Raw genomic sequence first — 20,949 nt, 5'->3', positions numbered from 1 at the left:
GTCTTGCAGCACTTAGAAGTGGGATTTATCTTCACATATATGCATAGTTACATATGACGTTGTTTAGAGTGGTACTGTTGCAACATAACTCGGCAGAGCCGAAAGTGCAGAGCACCGCTCTTCTAACCAAAACGCTCATGGGGGCCAGGAGCCAAGTTTTAAGACCTTGTTTGGTTTTCCCAGATCGCACCACGGCAAATAATGACAATTTAGTGAGCTGGTTGGGCCGACTGTAATTTCATCTGCCGGCGGCATTTTTCTCACACTCTGCGACCTTTCAGCAGCCTGCGTGAAAGAGACGAAGAGAACGACGGGCAAACATTACCAAGGATGTTTGTCGTGATTCTGATATCAAACGCAATGGTTGCATCGACTAGTTTAACTCAAGCAGCTTAATGGTAAGCCACCGCCATCTTAACATGTGTTCATTGTCAGCGAGCGGGTCCATCACAAACCGTCCATGGCGGTGTAGCGTCTCTCCACCATCTGTGAGCACCTGCCCAAGGCTGTCGTTTGCTCACGACCAACTGACCCTCACCAGGCAGCCCCTCCGTCACATCTTCCAGAAAACGTCTTCCAAAGGCGTCGCGCAGGTTTCAGACGCCTGCCGCTGATGCCGTCGACCGGGCACAGAACATTGCCCTGACACGCATTTTGGGGAAAAGACATCGTCAAACCTCCTTCTTTGCAGACCTTACAGATGGAGTATTCGGCTGATCACTATCGTGGCTTGCTGTTGCTGTACGGGCAGAAACACTAGGTATAAATGACGGCCTCCTGCTGAGAAATACATAATTATATCAATCTTAAAGAAAAACATACTGTACATGCATATCCTAACGCGATTAAAACAACGAATTATGAATTCGCTTTGAAAACAGTTGGATGCCTTTGGAAGCGTTCGGTGTGCGGGGTGACACATCTATATTTTGGAACATATGTTAAAGAAACTGAGCTTTTAAGTGCGGAACACTGTAGGGGCCCGGGCTGCCGTATGCTCTCGTCGCTTGGCGCAACGCAGGCAAAACCACGTATAATATAAATAAAAAAGGATGAAGTAAGCCAGAAATAGAAAGAAAAAGAAAGTAAACAAAGGTAATAAGAAAAATAGAAAGAGCAAGAAAGAGAAAGAAGTAGATAAAGAGAGAAGAAAAAAAGTAGAAATAGAGAGAAAAAACACAAAGAAACGGAAAAAAAGAAAAAGAAAGAAAAAGACGAGGCAAGAAAGAGAAAACCGAAGAGAAACAAAGAAGGCTGCCCAGCTCCGCACTTCCTTCAGGCTTGGCACCACGAGTGTGAAGCTGCCTTAATTTCTTTTATAACATTCTTGCTTTCATTACAGAAGCACGTAGCTGGTGCGTATGAAAAATGCCAGACATTGTGAATGTGGGTACTTGCTGATGAATGTTACGTAGACGTACACGGCTACGTGCATATATTGAATAATGAAGCACATTTTTCGCTTCGAAACCGAGTGTTTTCATTGCATTATGAAGAGAAAAAAGAAAAGTCTGCATTTTTAAATATCTCAGAAATTATGATGACCAGAAAGCTGTTTGCATCGATGCAGATTCTTGAAAAAGAGGAGACATTTGTGCAAGTTTTAACGTCGAGACAGCCATCGTTTATAGACAATTGCCATTGTCTGCAATCCGAATACGTTGGATATATTTCACCACGGCAAATAGAGCGAACCGTGTCGTGTTACATGGCCATTCAATTTGGGTGAGTATTCGCTTGTCATTTTTAGAAAAGTTATGAGTTCAATTGCAAAATAATTTTCAAAAGAAAGCTTTTCTCAGACTTCTCAATATCTAGTTGTTGGATAATACTTTGCTAATTCAGATTTCCAGGAATGCCTTATCTTTCTTTTTAGCATGAGGACATTCAGCCAGGATAGGAAGAATTCGATAAGTGTAAACTTTGGAAGAAGAAGAAGAAGAACAAAACTTTATTTTGAGGGAATGGGTAGAAAAGGGGGTACTCAGGAGCCTGTTGGTTGGAGCCCCAAGTCCAGGGCCCCACTGGCTTGCGCCGCTCACCTAACTTGACTCAGAAGCGCTGATTGTACCTCTGGGTCCGAGCTGGCAAGTTGTGCCTCCCACTGCTCCGAACGTCCTACAATGTTGCTGCCTAGAAATAAGTTTAAATTCGCTGGCTTTCTGTCACACTCCCAAGAGGTATGGTATAAAGTTAGCAAACCACCGCACCACGGACAAGCGTTACGGTACAAAGTGGGATTATTTTACTGAGCCGCGATAAATTTGAAAAGACTCCCGTCTGCACCTTGCGGAGATCCGCAGCGTCTTCCCCTTTAAGCGATTTATGGGGGGCACTATATTTTTGCCGTGTGCTCCGCTGGTAAGCGAGAATGTGTTTTGGGGCCATTAAATGGGGTTCGAATGCGGGGGGCTGATGCTCCGCTCGGTTCGTCAAATCTCGAGCTAAAGCGCCCGCTCTCGCATTCCCTTCTAGGCCAACGTGTGCGGGGCACCAGATTAGCCGGCGTCTCTTGGTTAAGTTAGGTCCAATCACTTTAATTATGTTTGCGGGTAAGCGTCCGTTCATATAAAGTCGGCACGCCTCTTGGGAGTCTGAGATTACGATTGATTGTTCTTCCTCTCTATGTTATTGCTCTCTAATGGCGAAGGCTACGGCAAAGGACTCCGCCTTGGCAATTGAGGAAGTGCATAGAGGCACTCGTGACTGTCTTAAAATCCCAGTCAACTGCTGTTGCTACGCATTTCGCCCAGTCGTATCTGGTCGCGTCAACGTATACGACGTTTGTCTTTGCTGTTAATTGTTTCTTAAGCCACTTGACTCCTTCTTCCCTCCTTCTTGTGTTTTCCTGTCTGGTCATATTTTTCGGTAAAGGCGCGACCGAGATCATGCGACGGATGGTTTCTGGCACGCCTGTCAGTTCCTCGTCCAAGTGTTGGGGGATGGTGGTATACCTAGCCGTGTCAGGATCTCTCTGCCAGACCGTGTTTTGCTTAGACGGTTTCTTTGGTAGATGAGAACTGCCGCTTTTAGCTCGGCGTACGTATTGTGCACGCCGAGCTCAAGTATTTTACTGGTTGGCGTATTTACAGGTAGTCCCAAGGCCGCTTTATAAGCATATCGGATTATGGAGTCGACCTGCCCTTCTTCGCTTTTGTTTAGCGTGTGGAAAGGCAGGCCGTATGTAATCCTGCTCATCACTAGCGCCTGCACCAGTCGTAACGTGTCTTTTTCCTTCATGCCTTGCCGGTGAAATGTGATCCATTGAATAATCCTTGCAATCTGTTTTGTTGTGGTTTTCAATGTAGTGATGGTGTGGCTTGCTCTACCATTGCTTTGAATCCAGAATCCCAGGATTCTTGCTATGTTAACCTCCCGAATGTTATTCCCTTCCACTTGAATTTCTACGTTGCCATTGCTTTAATATTGTTTGCCGTATATTTGGGTGATTTCTGATTTCTCCGGGGCGCAGTGAAGTCCACTGGCACTGGCAAATTTTTCTACAGCTTTGGCGGCTTCCTGTAGAGTTTCCTCTTTCGCTGCCAAAGATCCTCGCGTGGACCAAAGAGTAATGTCGTCCGCGTAAAAGGTGTACCCTAGTCGCGGGACTTCCTCCAGAGCACGGGCGAGTCTTCGCATCGCAATATTAAACAGCAAGGGGGAAATGATCGCCCCTTGAGGGGTGCCCTTGTTGGGCATCTGAAATGTTTGGGATTTGACTTGGCCAATGCTTATTGTAGCCTTCCCTCCGGTGAGGAAGGCCTTTATATAGCTGAATGTTTTTTCGCCGCATCCAATTTCATTCAGTTCAGAGAGGATGGCGTCGTGAGAGATGTTGTCGAAAGCTCCTTTTAAATCTAGTGCTAGGATTAGGTGTTCACTGCCTTTTTCCCTTTAGCACATCTTCCTGTAGGAGGAGGAAGGCGTCCTGCGTAGACAGACCGCAACGGAAACGCAGCATTGTGGCAGGGAAGAGGTTTTCTTCTTCAATGTAATTTTGCAACCTTGTTTGCACTACCCGTAGCTTCCCCATGCACGATGTTAGCGATATTGGTCTCAATGCGTCTGGGGTAGGCTTTCTGCCGGGTTTGGGTATAGTAATTATATTTGCTTCGTTCCACTCATCGGGAACTATTCCTTTGTTCCAGTAATGTTCATTGAAATCGTTTGTGAGACCTTCTATTACGCTGTCGCTCAGATTCCTAATCATTGCGTTGGTTATCCGGTCTGCTCCAGGGGCTGAGTTTCGCTTAGCTGCCTGAGCTGCTGCGAATACTTCATTCGTTGTTATAGGGGCGTCTAATTTCATGTTTGGGGTTCCGGTGTACTGGATTGCACTGCCGGTTGTTTGGGTGTTTCCGATGTACCTATCTTTTAGTGCCCGCATGAGCTCCTCATTAGAGCCCGGAAAGTCATCCGCGATTCTATGTATTAATCTTTGCATTGTATACCTAGACTTGTCAGGTTCCAGCATGTTCCTGAAGATTGCCCATGTTCTCGCAGTGCTCTGGGTGTCAGCTAAGGAACTGCAAAACTGGACCCAGCGTTCTGCTGCTAATTTATTGGCATAATAATTTGCCTCCTCTGAAAGCTTTGCTATTCGCCTGAGAAGGCGCCGGTTTAGTCGTTGTCTCTACCACCTTTTCAGTAGGCTCCGCCTACTTTCCCAAAGGTGTAAAAGGTGTCAATCTACTGTCGGCATTTCGGCCGTTCGCGCTATTCGCTTAGAGTTTTTGTCGTGCGCCTCACGTATAAACTCAGTCCAATCCTTGATACACTCGGGCATATGATCGGGTAGGTCGTGTTTTCGGAACGTTTCCCAGTTCGTCAACACCGCTTCTCCGATGACCCTGTGCAGCCGTGGTGTAGATAAAGAGGTGCTGAGGATATAATGATCACTGCCGAGGTTTTTCTCCATGTTTGTCCATGTGGCGTCTTTGATACTGCGTGTAGAAGTCAGATCGGGATATGTGTCCCTGCTGACGCTATTTCCCAGGCTAGGTGGTGCCGTGGGGAGCGTGATTAAACTTAGGCCTAGTTTGGAGGTCGTTGTCTCGAGACGAACACCCTTTGGTGAGTCTCGGCCGTAGCCCCAAGCAGTGTTTGGTGCATTAAAATCTCCTAGAGCCACCAGAAGATCCTCAAAATTTTCGCCTTTGTCTTTAGGTGGACTAAACGTTTGACGCCACATTGTTAAGTCGGTGCCACACATGATGTTACCGAGAAAAGTAAACCTTCTTAGAAAATCACGTGCGAGGGCCGTCTCTACGGGGGCGTTGTCTTCAATAGAGCTCTCGTGGTCATAGCAAATGTAAAATACCGGCAATATTTTCGCTCAGAGGTTCGTTCTAAAGTGGCCCTGCTACGCTTTTGCGTCTCGCTATTTAGCGCTGGAATGCGTGTAGTAACGAATGCCGAGATGAACGCAAAAAAATTAGAAAAATTGGTGCGCCAAAAGTGATGTTATTAGTCTTCAAAGTTCAAAACTCGAGCAGACGACGACAAGAAACGTTTCCTTCCGCATTTCACTTTCCCGCACGCCTCTCATAAAGACATACTGGAAACCTCGCCTCATGGTGGCCTTCACGCAGTGCCTTGTCACCGCTCTTTTTGACAGCGTTGCAACCATGGCTACGACGAACCACGTGCGTCGCCTAGCGGACGGTCCCGTGGTTTGTCGTGTAGTGCACACAATGAGTCTGGATGATCTAGCAAGGCTTGAGCATGAGCTCTTGCGACGCAGCAGTGCCCTGCGTGTAGTGCCTTATCCGGACACGGATACGGTACTACATGGTACTATACGCAATTGTAAATTTAAAGCGCGTCGCTGCTCCAGCGCAACGCGAGGATAGCCCCCAGGGCCCGGGCGAAACGCTACCGCCCGACGACGCGGAACCCATCGGTTGGTAATCGTCTAGAATTTTACCTTTTCTCGCTGACAGCATTGTGCAGAACTGAGCGTTCCGTGTTTTGCAGGCGCCCATGTGGCCGATGTCACGCGATCCCGCAAAAGGCATAACGCGAACGAGTATCGTTTCATTACCATTCCTACCTAGTGTGCCTCGATGTGTGTGGCGGACAAAACGCGCATCAATGCACCCTGTTCCTACAAGTTCAACAGCGCACCTAGCATCGTTTACGTTGTTGTGAAAATATATCACTTGAAATAGAAATGATTCGTTTCTGAGAAAGCATAAAAGGGCTCAGTAATATGACCTTGCTGCCACCATATGAATATTACATGATGCTTGTCGCGCCAAGCCAATAGAAACGCACGGCCTTTGTCATCACGGCCACATGACGAAAAGTCACTTCCCATAACAAAAACAGCCGATGTGTGTCGCTGCAGTCCGAAATTAAAGTAGTTTATCCGGTCAAATAAAATTATAGCTGCTTCGTTTTCGGCGATGCCACTTGCGCAAAAATGTCGGCGCATTACACAGTACCAGAACAAGTGTTGAAAACGACCTGCTTATGATGTGCCGCAGGGCCCCTTTAATAAATATACGCGCCTAGGTGCCTGCCGATGGCAGTAGCGATGTTGAAGGTTTTAACGGAGATTGTGGTCTTAGCTAAATAGTGACTGCGAAAGCACTCGTAAGAAGTGGATTAAAGTAATGCCACTCTTTTATTGTAGATTTTTCAAGAATTATCAATATGTTTTGTGTCTCATATATGTAGCTCCCGCAATTCAGGCAGTATTCGCGTTCTGTCATTATGCCGTTCTATAAAACTACTTCATTTAGGAGGAAAATTACGCATATGAATAGGAAACAGATTTTATATACAGGCGAAGGAAAAAATAAGGAAACGACGAAAGGCATGCGATCTGAGAACTAGAGAAGTAGGTAGGTGCAACAATGATAAACAGCAGCGGGACGTGCTAACGCAGAAATATTTGAGATATTCATTGCAAAAGACTGCCAATGTGACATTTAACTGTCTTTTACCGAGCACTCCAACAGCACAAGTTCATTTGTGAACTTGCGCTGTTGGAGTTATGTAAGGGCCAAATATTATGTAAGGGTCAATTCCTTATTCTTTTATGATTTCTTAATTTGTCGTTGGGTAATATTTATACTACATTTGTTATCTACTTCACTTATACATATGTAACAGATGTATTTCATTTAAAGAAATGTCCTAGATATTCCATCAGCCGATGACAACTTTTATTGAGATTATTAGAATTTTTAGGCATAGTACGCAAAATCGTTAGGGCAGATGACCAATCAATTCTAAGCGCCCAAACAGACGAGGAGAAAAAACACGTATGACACACAGGCGCTAACTTTCAACACTTTATTGAAGCCGTGGGAACAGAATATATAAAGGCGCGCGTGACCTTACATGACGCCAGCGCAGCGGGCATAAAATATGACACCATGAATGACTTCGCAGGTAACACAATTCTTTGAAAGACAGAAGCATTCGACGGCGTAGCCACACATTTACCTCCTAAACTATCTTTTCCACCTCAATTATCTCCCGCGCGAGTTTACTTTTGCTTTTTGTCACAATTGCGAATTTATTGAACATTGGTAAGCACTTCTTTTCCAAACAGTGATCTACATTACGGTCAGCACTGGAAACCGCAGAATCATCATAACCATCACACCTGCAGTGAACATCGGAAAACCCTCCGCACCTCTCCCTAACATTTCGACAATGTTCCCTGATGCGATCATTTACACACCTCCCGATTTTTCCTAAATAGCTTTTGTCTCATAAAATATGCAAGCTGTACACGACAGATTCCGCACAAGCGAGGAACTTCACTTTGTTTCTTCTTGCAACCTGGATTGTAGGCGAACTGGGGTTCGTCATTCTGCACAGTTTTCGAAGTTTCTCAGGAGCACAAAAAACTACTTTTACTTTGACCTTCTGCTCTATCTTTTTAAACGATGTGGTACGCCATGAATATACGGGATGATAGCAAGCTTCTGCGGGCCATTAACACCCTGCAAAACATCAGCCTGTTTTGACGAACTCTTTTGCATCAAGCCTTCAGCGACGCTCACTAGTACCTGAGTGCGTTAACCGGAATCAGATAGGCGGAGGGTTTGTTCGTGAAAACAGACGCCCATTAGTTCCGGACAAGTTTTATGCAAGGCATTAGAAGGGCCTAACTTGTCGGTGCATCCGTTTTCACGAACAAACCCTCCGGCTATCTGATTCCGGTTATCCCACTCAGGTACTAGTGAGTGTCGCTGAAGGCTCGCTGAAAAAAGAGTTCGTCAAAACAAGCTGATCCTTTGCAGGGTGTTAATGGCCCACTGAAGCTTGCTATAATCCCGTATATTCATGGCGTGTCACATCGTTTAAAAAGATAGAGCAGAAGGTCAATGTAAAAGTAGTTTTTTCTGCTCCTGAGAAACTGCCAAAATTGTGCAGAACGACGAACCCCAGTTCCTCCCACAATCAAGGTTGCGAGAAGAAAACAAAAAGCAAGTTCATCGATTGTGCTGAATCTGTCGTGCACAGCCTGCCTATTTCATGTGGCAAAACCTATGTATGACAAAGCGGGAAGTGTGTAAATGATCGCGTCGGGGAACATTGTCAACATGTTCGGGAATAGTGCGGAGGTTTTTTGGATGTTCTTCGCAGAAGGTGTCATGGTTGTGATGATCCTGGTGCTTCCAGTGCTGGCCGTAACGTAGATCACTGTGCGGAAAGGAAGTGCTTACCACTGTTCAATAAATGCACAATTGTAACAACAAGCAAAAGCAAACTCGCGCGGGAGACAATTGAGAAGGAAAAGATAGATAGTTTAAGAGAGAAGTGTGAGAAGTGTTTAAGAGAGAAGCGTGAGAAGTGTTTAAGAGAGAAGCGTGTTTCAAAGAATTGTGTTACCGGCGAAGTCATTGACGGTGTCGTATTTTATGCCTGCTGCGCCGGCGTCATGTAAGGTAACGTGTGCCCTTATATATTCTGTTCCCCTGGCTTCAATAAAGTGTTGAAAGTTAGCGCCTGTGTGTCATACGTGTTCTTTGTCCTCGTCTGTTTGTGCGCTTAGAATTTATTGGTCATGTTATACCAACAAGCCCAAACCGCCACAATTCTGAAGGCAGATGAAGTGAAGAACAAGGTTCAGCTTCAAGGTTATTCCACTCAAAAACAAATGCCGCAGTTATGAAAGCTGCCCTCGTTATTTCAGAAATGCTGACGTGACGTTGCTACAAAATTTGCAGTAAATCTCGAAAATGCTCCACTTAGAAAGTGCATTCATATTGACATGTTTTGAGCATTTTTATATGACTTTTTTGCAACTTGGGAAGGATGATTACATCACTGGCAATTATTCAGATACTGGATTTTGAGCTGCATTATTTAGTGTATTTATCTAGTAGGGAAAACGCTTACGCCCCTATTGATCCTAGCTTTTTTTCCTCTGGGCGATTGAATGTAATTTCAAAATTATGATGGCTGTATAAGGATTGTCCTGCAATCACAAAACCAGGAATCAAAATCTGATTCCTCTTCTCTGCATAACTTTTACCTAGTGGCAATAATCACCAAGCGGTGCGCTGGTATAAGTGTGATTAGGCTTTGTATACCAATAATGCGCCATTGAATGCATACTCCATTAGGAAAGCTGACATGACTTCACCTCTTTTTTTCAGACATTTTCAGAACGCAATGATGAAAGTGTGAGTCATACAAGGTTTACTGCCTTTCTTGGTACCATCCCTAGAATCATTAGGAAGTTCTGAACTGAGCATTATGTGAAAAAATAAAAAAAAACACTTATTGGATGTTCATATGCCGCCACATAGACACGAATTTAAGTCAATGATATGTAATACGAAGTAGGTCCAAATAGGAGCATCTTTAACGCGAAAGTGTTTTATGCCAGGTGACCAAGACATTCATGACGCATTTCCGTCACGGAAATACGTCAGCAAAGCGAAGGCCATCAGATGGTAAAGAAAAGAAAACTAGGAAAACGTTCCGTCGACAGCAGTCGAACCAAAGACCTCTCGGTCTGCAACGATGGCTGGCGGGCGCTTAGCTCACTGCGCTGCCGCGAAACACATGAAGGAGCCTTTTATCGTTAACACTTTCCTCTCACAGTGCTCTTGATTCGTGGGGCGATCTCACCGTGTGAACGCGGTAGCAAGAAGTAATGCGTGGCCTCCGCACTTTGCTTCGGCAACGAGCCGTCGCTACGGCCGTCTCATTCTTCGCATTTCCAAAAAGAGTATAATTTTGCCAGCGCCTTACACCCCGAGGTGTTGGCTAGAGCCCGAACCTCACTCATAGTATTCATTTATAGGTACCGTACAGTCGAGTTTTCCAGTGCGACTGCAGCGCCAGAAGGCAAAGCCTAGCGGATAAAGAAAGCAATAATGAGACGGGGTCTGTCAAAACGGCACGCGATGCGTGCGTCTCCCTCCCTGCATGAGTGGGCGGATTGTGGCCGGGCTATACGGGGAACGCGTGCGCGCGTCTGTTTTCTGCGGCCGCTAACGGCCAAGGCCAGCGAACTTGGGACGGAGCAGTGCGTAGGGAGCATTCATGTGCGCGCCTTCGTGCCTCCGTCTTTCGGAGGCGCGCACATGAAGGCTCCCTAGCAGTGCGAGCAACGCAGCACCCTCTGGTCAGTGCACGGTTCAGAAACAGCGCCTGGCTGCAACACCGCGTTCCTCACTCGAACCGTGAGCCAACCGGACTCTGTCTGGTTAACCTTCCTGCCTTATCCCTTTTGTATTCATCCCGCGTTAGCAAAGCAGAAAATTTGTTTGAATACGCACAAGCAAGTTGTTAGTGTAAACATTTACAACACCAAACTATGATGGCCTCATTTCCTCATGTGGGTCACAAATCTTTCGTCCGCTGTCACAAGCAAGAACACTGCACAAACGTTACTGACGTGGAAGGCGTTCATCGTACCGATTCTCTAACACAGTGGTTCCGTCCTGTCATGGTGCCTTAGCCCGATTTCGCTGAGCACTTCAAATCCTCAATCTGCTTCGTCCGCTGCACGGTACCGACGCTCTCGCTCCGCGCACTTTTCAGACACGTGGCAACCAACATGCTTTATAAACGTAGCTGGGTACTATAGCCGCCGGGACAACACTGTGGAGCTACCAACGCGGAACAAAGAATGGATACTGTCCACCACGATTCCGTACGACCCGCCATGCTGGTCTAGTGGTTAAGGTGCTCGACTGCTGACCCGAAGGTCGCGGTGTCTAATCCCAGCTGCGGCGACCGCATTTTCGATGAAGCCAAAATGCGCGAGGCCCCTGTAGTTAGATTTATGTGTACGTTAAAGAACCCCAGGCGGTCGAAATTTCCGGAGCCCTTTATTACGGCGTCCCTAATAATCATATCGTCGTTTTGGGACATAAATCCCTATAAATTATTTTTAATTATTATAATGATGTCATACGAGACCTAAGAAAGCACGAACGGAAGCGCATATGACGCCGCCGATGCACAGCAAGAGGCGTGCCACGTATCCATAGCAACGGTGTCATTGTGCCCAGTGCATATGGCCGCTAAGACGTCATTTCCTCCACACTTTTCTCCCAGCGCACGGGCTGGGCAGGGCCTCTCCTGAGTTTTTTGTTCCTCTGTGGGGTGCGGTATGGAGGTGACTACAAGGTAGCGCTGCCGGCGCTACTCATTCGTGGGCCCGCCACCAGTTTTGAATCGTAGTCTATACTGGTCTTATTAGTATAACAAATTTTGCTCGTCTCTTAGATGTCCTTTGAATGTCGAATTGCCGGTAGGGGGTAGACAGTTACTTGTGGATGCAAAACAATTGACATACGTAAACTTGATGTGAGTGGTCCTTCAATGTTCGCCTAAACCGAAGCACACCGGCATCTTGCATTTGGTCACGATATGATTATGATGAACGCTGCAGTAAAGTGCTTCGAAAGGGGGTAAAGGGCACTGAAATCCCGCTTGAAACAAGCCTCTATTTTTTCACCTTCACCAAAATCCAATCGCTGAGGCCGGAATCCACTCCGCTTATTGTGGGTCCGCAGCCCAGCACCGTAACCACTGTACCACAGCAGTGGTTTGAATGTTTTAAAAGCTAGGCTTACATTTTGCCTTGATTTGACAATATACATATAGAGCATTATAATGCAATAATTCTAGGGTCTTTAAAGTATGTAACTTATATGCTGTTTCTTTTATTCCAGCACGATGAATGTTATGATCTTGGTAGAGAAAGAAGGCAGCGCCACATCACTCAGCCTCCTCAGATTAGGTGCTGTATAGTTTGGCCAAACATTTGTGGTTCGAATTGACGTTGTCCTGCTAAGATGTATATTTTCATAAACTTCGAGGCTGTATCTTCAGCTACTTGCTTACGTGCTGCTTCTCCCTTATGATAAATCAGTGCTATTGTCAAGGAGTTTATTTGGGCATCCAGTACCTCGCTTGCAGGAAAACTACAATTTTCATGCATTCGGGAGGCTCTTCCTAAATATTGGCTCTATATTATTGATAACCTTTAATCAATCGCCGTATGACTTTCGAGAATTCGCCTGCTATGTAGGCAAGCTCAGGCGATGAAATGCTTTCGTATTGGAAGATTATTTGTACGCGTCAAGCGACAAACACGATAACCTAAAAGTTTACCATTTAGGTATTCGAGAAGAAAACGTGCAATGTATTGATTTTTGTCAACGTCCCAACGAAGTGGTGGTGGTTTGGGCGAGTATCCCACGATCGATTCCTAGGTGTAAGACTCATTCTTCGCAGAGAGAGTATACGACGGGCATTTTCCTTCAATTGCTGCAGCGAGCGAAGCGACCAACGATACTACAACACACTCCTGGGAAACACAATCCGCACTAGCAGCGTGGTTTAACATGGACTTGGACCCATAAATTTTAGTCTGAAGCTATACGTACAAGTAAACGCTGTTTTGTATTGATGCTTTCAAAGTAAAATGGGCATTTATATGAGAACATTCATATCACAAAGGGGATAAATGATGATCAGCGTGCCTGTGAGCTTGTTGACAGATGTTTCACTGTTGATACAAACCTTTGCCTGTGAAACCTCGATCGCGGTGTGGCTACAAAGCAGAAAAATATTAACTCCTCCGTTCCCCTCTTGCTCTGGACGCGGGAACAACGCATGAGGGAGCATGGGAGAGATCTGTCGCAATGTCGTCAGCGGATTCTTCTTAAAACAAAAGCTGAAATCAAATTCTATAGGATATGAAAGGTTTGCAAATCAGAAGGACACTGCGAAATCCTCCATTTGCATCCTAAAAAGCACGGAAGCACTATGTTTCCTTTGATTAGAGCAATTGGCTACCTTAACTTGCATCTTGATGGCAGCACCGTCCTGTAATTTTCAGCGAATCACCAAACAAAGATTTTCGTCCAATGTTTCTTGAAGTGTATTGGTTAAAGGCCACAAGTTCACGAAAAACTCAGGCTGCAGATTCACTGCTTGCTATGAAAAACGGTGACGTCCGTGCTGGTGTAAGGGCAATGGAAATATTGTTGTTCCATGAACTAAACAGTCTTGCTATATGCAAATCGGCGAAAAAAGTTAACGCGAGAGCGTTAAGGAGCCCATGTCGCAGGAAACGCAGTGCCGGTATCGACAGCGTTGTCCGCAAGCGCACCCTGCTGAATCCACAGAATAAACTCATGATATCAACGCGCTGCGACTCACCTCCGTAAGGGCTCCCACAGGCTGGACCCCGAGCACCACTACCTGGAAAAGTGCCTCAGAACCGAGCTGCGATAATGCGCATAACGTGGCACCCCCTGTGCAGAGTTCTGTCCTTTGCTGGCGTCCCTCTCAGGGACACCGGACGCGTCCGAACAACGGAGATGTGCCCTCCTCCTCTTAGCGTTTCAGTTCTTATAAAAGGCTGGTGCATCTAGCGTCGAGGCTTCTTTCGTCCGCATGCTTTGTTCGTGCTTTGTCCTCGTTACGTATTAAACGTTTCTTTTTTCCTTGGCAACCTTTTGCTTTGTCACTTCCTGGATATTCCCAGCCCAGTCCTTTGGCCCTCGTGTCAAGCTACCCGTGAGACCCAGGTGCCTCTCGTAACACTCAAAAGGTAACTTCTGCATTCGCATAAGGCGACTAGAAGGCGAAATCCGTTAGGTACGATTTAGTTTAACATCATTTGGCGAAGTGCCGAAGTACCCACTACGTGTTTGTAGGGCAATGTGTGAACCTACGTAGCGGCATACTGTATTTATGTTGCGGCCGTTGATGATGAATTATGGCTGAGCCCTGTTGAAGGGGGGGCAGCCTTGATGCACCCACTCGTTACATACGTCACATGGCCTGACACCTAGTGCGGTTTTAAATTTCTGAAACACAATGATCAAATCAAATCGAATCTTTATTTCCACCGTGTAGCTTACAGATGAAGGACAACGAAAAAAAAGCTGCCTATAGGCAGCTTGGTGCGGACGCAGCTAATTTGGTTCGCTGAAACCACAGCTGAGAGCAGCACGTTCGCTGCCCGCGAATGCGCTAGTCACGTGGTTTCTGTTCCATTTCGCGGGCTTTATTTGCAGCTTAGAAATAATGGTATACATGAGACTTTCTTTATCGATAAATACTGCAATGGGGTTTCTGAAGACGCTCTCGAACTTTGCAAGTTGCATTTCTTGCCTAAAGTCAATATTTAGCAATTTAGTTAAATACTCCTAATATACAAATTCATTAATTACAAAAAAAAAGATTGTCTGTAGTGCGCAAGGTGGCTGTCAGCAATTTGCTACTGATTTCGCTCACCTGTCTCTAATATTGTATGTTTTAACCCTCGGCTAAACATAGCTGGACACCCGGTATAACTAGTTCTTTACAGTTGCGTAACGATGCGAACAGCAATATAGGTATCGCGAACACAAGACGCGGTAAGCCGATATGCAATGCTGACACTTTTCTGTTATAATGGAGACCGTAGGCACGTTTCACGAACCAGTGTGCGTGTGTGGGAGGGGCTCTTGACACTTCTCACGTAGATGGCGGCGAGCGCAATATCTTTGCTATTGTGACTGATGTGCGCCACGCAGACCTCGCCGATTCCGTTGCTTGTCTGTGTGTTTTCGGTGTCTGGTGGCCGGCGAAGTGGAATGCGGCTTACGTTGAAGTGGCGCGTCGTCGTGCTTTATATGTGCCCATGCCATTGCACCTGCAACGAAGCCACTCGCTGTGGACGACACATTAGAATACCGCGATTCAGTGGGATCATTGCTACAGGTTTCAGAAAGTGCTAACACGCCAAATTCTGTGAGCAGAGCGTCTTTTTCGAGGTCGTGCACGTGCGCGTTCACAGAGTGTACGTTGAGAGCGGCGAACTTGAGGCTAGATGCCTCAGGTTCGAAACAGGCTAGATGCCTGTTTACTAGCCTGGTCATGTCGTCCACAGACTGTGTCGTTAGAGCCGGTTACATGTCGGATCCTGAAGTCACCTTTTGCGTTGGTCAAGTATATGCCACCGAGGCTGGTAGTCCTGGGAAGTGCAATACGCGACCAACTTCAGTGGATGGCGCTAATCGTATCCGAGGTCTACCTGGGCGTATGTGGCCCTTTGTGACTTCTTTATAGTCATGGCGTTTGCTTGCGCAAAGGGAAACTGTGCCCTCTTACAGGATATATTTTTCTGGTATATGTCGTGGTTGTGGTGGTTCGCAGTTCCACGGGCACTCATTTCAATTCTATGAAGGGTGTACGGTAGTGATGTGCTGAATCCTGGCTGGGACGACAACGCCTACCGTGGACGTTGTAAATGCAAGCCACAATCGCAAGAGGTTGCCGTGTTCGTCACGCTCGATGTATCACAAGGTGCCCATGTTTCCAATAACGACGCCGTCGCTTACGTGGATATTGGCAGTGACCATTTAGGGTTGCCGATGCTCAGGTAAATTGAGGCCGGCAGACCACTCATGACGCTTGCGTCTATCTTGGCCACCTTAGCCAGGGCATTCATACGTACCTGCTCGTTCTTATGGGTATTCATGTTATCGCATGCGGGATGACACAACACGTTATGCTCAGCGTCGAAGCGACGTGCGTTATAGCGGTCGACGTCCGCATTGCTGTAGTATAGCCTTATGGCATCAGGGCACTTAGCGGCGGCTTCTTCGCGTGTCACAAAGCGGCTCTCAATCAATATGACGGGATCCGCGGTCGGCATGAGGCCATCGCCCAACCTCATATGAAATGAAGAAAACAATGCGTCATTCGAGCGGAACACGTGGACGAGTGGATGGCAATCGAGCGTCTTCCAGGGGTGTTCTGTCTTCAGCTCCCTCACTTGCCTTGCGTTTCAATGTGTGTGTTTGCCATTAATGTGTTGATGGAGACTGTGAATCAGCTGAGGCGCATACTCGCATAACATGAACTGCGGTATGCGGGTGTGTGCCAAAAGTGACTGGTATAAAGGATTTCATGACGTACGCGACAAGCGTTTTGCGTTATTGATGTCATGACGAGTGAATAGTGTTCTTCATGCACTGATCTCCTGCTATGCGAATTCTAGCATATTACAAGTTATGGAGACGACCAGGAGAGCGCCCAGACACAGGCGGCTACAGATATAGATAGATAGATAGATAGATAGATAGATAGATAGATAGATAGATAGATAGATAGATAGATAGATAGATAGATAGATAGATAGATAGATAGATAGATAGATAGATAGATAGATAGATAGATAGATAGATAGACCACCACATCTTTTTCGTCTAACTCCGTATCGTTGACTTGAAGGTCAATCCCGGTAGGCGATTCTTCGTGGAATCGTGGCGCATTTAGGAAACACCCGGAAATACCAAGCGGTCGACAGGGGCGCTTCCAAGCACTTATTTCCACCACCTTCGTCTTCTCTCTGTAAACAAAAAGGCGACCCCTACGCACCATTGCAGCGGGGAGAGCATACATTGCTCTCCCTGATGCATCCCAGTCATCCCTATTGAAGACAGCGGGTCTGCGCTCACACGTCCAATTCTGATCCTAAAATGAAATGCGCTTCCTCACTTGAATTTTTTTTTGGTATCTTCCTCTAGACAAAAATATCTGCTCGTTGTGAAAATGTCCTTTGTTTGCGTGAATATCCGTTCTATGAAACACTGCGATACTTTCAAGGCGGATAAATTTGTTGTAGCAATGTCCTGACAACGACATAATCGTCAAATGTTGCAGGTTCCAGTCAGCTTCCGTTTCATCTTCCCCATAAAGTCACTGTGCTTTATGCCAACCCTCAGTGCATTGTACTGCAGTATACCGTAGCTACAAACGGTAAGAATAATTTCCTGACAGCGTGTTTTATTATTCACACGCCAATGATTATTTCATTTGGAACCCGCTCTAAAACAATGTTTTCCTGCATTATCAAGATTCATTCATTCACTTACACATAGGTATGTGTTTCCTAAATTAATGAAAACGTGCACTGCTCGTCATTTTAAGAAACACACATCTTTGTTAAAACAAAAACGAAATGCGTAAATGCGCTATCACACAGTGACTAAAGGAAGGTAATGCGCGAATAGTTCCACATATCGCGCTTATTCTTTCATTTAAAGTATCAGTTCGTCGGCGCCGTTGAGATGATGTACGTGCCACGCAAGTGCCTCCATATGAGAGCTTTTCTGTTTAATTTGGCTTCGTTTTCTTCGCGGATCAGTAACAAACGTACACAAGGTACCACCGATGAGAATTACATGGCCTCGCAAGAACATGACCCAGAGAAAAGCAGAGGAGAGAAAAATGAACAGTGGTATTCATCAAGAGTGGAGGGGATTTTATATTAAAACAAGTAAACCACAGGGTATTTCCCGCGCATAATTTCCTAAGAATTTAACTGTACAAGCGTCTCACGCAAATGCCAAATTTATATCATAATGATAATTGTTGGGGTGCCACGTACCAAAATCCGAATTTGATTATGAGAGACGCCGTAGTGGAGGGCTCCGGAAATATTTACCAGCTGGTGTTCTTAATGCGCACCTAAATCTAAGTACACGAGGCTCAATTATTCTCGCCTCCATCGAAAATGCGGCCGCCGCGGCCGGGATTCGATCCCGCTAGCTGCGGGTCAGCACTAGAGCGCCATAACCACTAGACCGCCGTAGCGGGGCCAAAGTTATGTCAATACACAAGAAGGGTGACAGAAGAAAACTTAAGAACATATTGAGCCAATGAGCCAATAGAATGAGCTCATTGGCTTCCTTTCAGCATTTTACAAAATATTCACGAAGGTAATTTCGGATTAGGTTAAAGAGGCACTCAACTTCAATCAATCCAGGGAGCAAGCTTATTGCCGGAAGCGATATTCCACGATGAATCACATCCATGTGATCGACTACGCGTATGAACAATCAGGTGACTGCAACGAACCCAATGTAAGGCTTTCATGGACTGCGGAAATGCGCTCGCCTTAATGAAAATACTAGCCTCCTTGGAGGCATGACGTCGTACGTAGTCAAGGAGCACTAGAAGGATATGTGAATAATTTCGCCGATATATGTGGACTCCGTAGTTAAATCCTTTCATAATAATAAAAAGTTGGGTGAGTTGGTGTTGCTACATTACAAACCGTCCGCTTCGTCCTGTGTCACTGTATTCTTTTGTGCCGTTTTATTCGCGCCCCCGTTTCATTACATACATTGTTTCGCCAGGTGAAAAGCAAAGCATAACAATTTGGAAAGGGCTGAGCGAATGAAAAAGAACCGTTACAATGTTGTTCTCTACATTATTTTAGGCAATAAAGTGAATACATTAGGCATAATTAGGAACAATCTTTACCGGATATTATTCATCAACGCACGGTTTGCAGGTGCTATACTGCATGACGCAGTCATGAGGGTGACGAATCAGAAGAAATGATTAGAGAAATCAACACAAAAACAAAACTTCGGATCCTTCCACTCGGTAAAGGTGGATGACCAGTAGAGTTGACGGGTGCGAAATCGCCTTTGGAAGTTGTCTAAGTGAAGCGTAAGCGTAGATTTATTGTGAACTGCACCCTTCCCTTGAACGCTGTTTCTGAAACCTTTCTTTGTAAGTTGTCTAAGGGATGAGTAAACGTAGAGCTTTATTGTAAACTGCGACCTTTCCTAAAATCCTCCTTCATTCATGCGTTCGTGAGTATGTTGAGCGGCCTCTCAGATAACGCATGGCGAAACGCATGTTATGTATGAAATGTTCGCAAAGCGATAATTTTACTTGTGTGTGTGATTCTCCATGTCGGCTTTGCGTGTTTTCCTGCAGATAAATTTGATCCCCCCTCCCCCAGTTTACCAGCGTATAACAATGCGCAGCAGCAACGATAGGCGCGCCGACGCAGCGGCAAATGGCAAGATGGCAACCGCTGTTATCTATGACCTACGCAGCTCGGCCTACGCAGGCAGGGATCGGCTGAAAACTGTTATAACATCTCCGCTGTAAATGTGTTACAGAAAAACTGACAATCAATGGCAATAAAGTAACAAAAAACAGTGATTCATTGCCTGGAGAAAGAAAGTGCACGCAATACCGCCATCCAGGTCAAAATATCTTTGCAAGAGTACGTATACATTGGTTAATTCTTAAACAACTGAGCCGATTTATGTAAAATTTACCAAAAGATAAAATTTATTTGGTGTGCATGCGGCCGGCATTTTGAGATGAGCTACAACTTGAAAATTTTTCAATCACTCCACGTTGCCGCTACTAGCATGTGGGGCGTTAAGTTGGAGGATAAAGAAATTTGAGAAATTAAGAACTGTGCAGAGAGCGATGGAACATAACTAACAGGTATAACATTAAGAAATACGAATACAGAAGTGTGGCTCAGAGAAGAACAAACAGGGGTATTGAAATGGTGTGGGGATGAGGACGACGAGAAATTACATACGAACTAATACCTCCCAGATATAAGACCAGAATGCCCTAAATGCCAAAATCCCAGGTGCGACTTAAATCATATGCTGTGGCAGTGTCCCGCGCTAAACGCTAGCTTCGGGTCTCCTGCCACCGAGGAAGACTGGATCAACCACCTCAGGAGCCCCGACAGGGCCCTTCAACATCAGGCCGTCCAGAAGGCCCAAAAGGTGGCTGGCGAGCTCCGACGCCCAGTCCTCACATGGGCGGAGCCACCGGGCCGGCCCCCGTAAGGGGTGCCCAGGCCCCTTCAGGACCTTTAATAAAGTTAATTCTCTCTCTCTCTCGTAAGTGCTACGTGCACGCTTAATATGAACGTTTCAAATTGCTCCCAACTTCTGTGAACGTGCACATAGCATTGCGGTGGCATTTTATATGGGAGAGCTCATGTGATAAGTGCAGTGAACCCGAACTGCAGCGCCTGATATGGATGCTGATAATGGAGTGAATGGTTATCACAAGTTTATAAACCGGAATGCGTATGCTGTCTGTTTGGAGTGTATGCGTAATAGATATTCGACTACTATTTAGGACCTGTTGCACCGTTTTAATTTCGGTTGTGAGCGCGCGAGATTGAATCAAATGTGGTTTTTTTTTCTTTTGTAGAGGAAAAGAGCTGCTCTGTTTGGGAGCCAGTGAAAGCTTCAGGAGAAAATGAGACAGGCTGCTTTCACACCTTCTACAAATACTGTGGAGCTGAAGTAGTGTTCTCATTTCTCGAACGTCGTCATCGCTGCAAGATACATGACCAGCTAGCTCAAGAGGCGCCGCGACACAGTCAATTAAACTGAGGTCAATAATAAATGCGTTTGTGTACCTGGACTACTGACCCTGAAATTGGCCTCTTATGAAATAAACGTCTGTCATGCGAAATCTCTTTATATGACACCACTCTGTTTCGTCGAGGTACGCCAGTTGCCGCACCTTTATTTCCTATAGCGTACTTTTCGATGGGAAGCGCATGCTTTACAGAAGAAAGAAAGAAGAGGAACTCATGATTTCTCCGCACTTCAAGTAGGTGTGTCGCACTAACCCACATATTTTACGTTAGCAAGCATTGCTCTCATTGCCGGCATT

The 20,949-nt window shown here is 45.8% G+C and overlaps 1 protein-coding gene across 1 annotated transcript in view; it reads left to right on the top strand.

The window, feature by feature from the left end:
• Positions 1-20,709, top strand: part of LOC119400825 (uncharacterized) — a 44,158-nt gene extending 23,449 nt beyond the window's left edge. Inside the window, exons 5-9 of the mRNA XM_037667754.2 lie at positions 1,571-1,725; positions 9,624-9,650; positions 12,159-12,226; positions 17,152-17,247; positions 20,479-20,709. Of these exons, the coding sequence (XP_037523682.1) occupies positions 1,571-1,725; positions 9,624-9,650; positions 12,159-12,226; positions 17,152-17,247; positions 20,479-20,663 (531 nt within the window). The 3' untranslated portion in view covers positions 20,664-20,709. The remainder of the gene's footprint in view (positions 1-1,570; positions 1,726-9,623; positions 9,651-12,158; positions 12,227-17,151; positions 17,248-20,478) is intronic.
• The last annotated feature ends 240 nt before the right edge of the window (positions 20,710-20,949 follow it).

This window comes from Rhipicephalus sanguineus, chromosome 7 (genome assembly GCF_013339695.2).
Source record: "Rhipicephalus sanguineus isolate Rsan-2018 chromosome 7, BIME_Rsan_1.4, whole genome shotgun sequence".
NCBI lineage: Eukaryota > Metazoa > Arthropoda > Arachnida > Ixodida > Ixodidae > Rhipicephalus > Rhipicephalus sanguineus.
The sequence above is the reverse complement of the archived record's forward strand: the minus strand, read 5'-3'. Positions and strand labels throughout refer to the sequence as shown.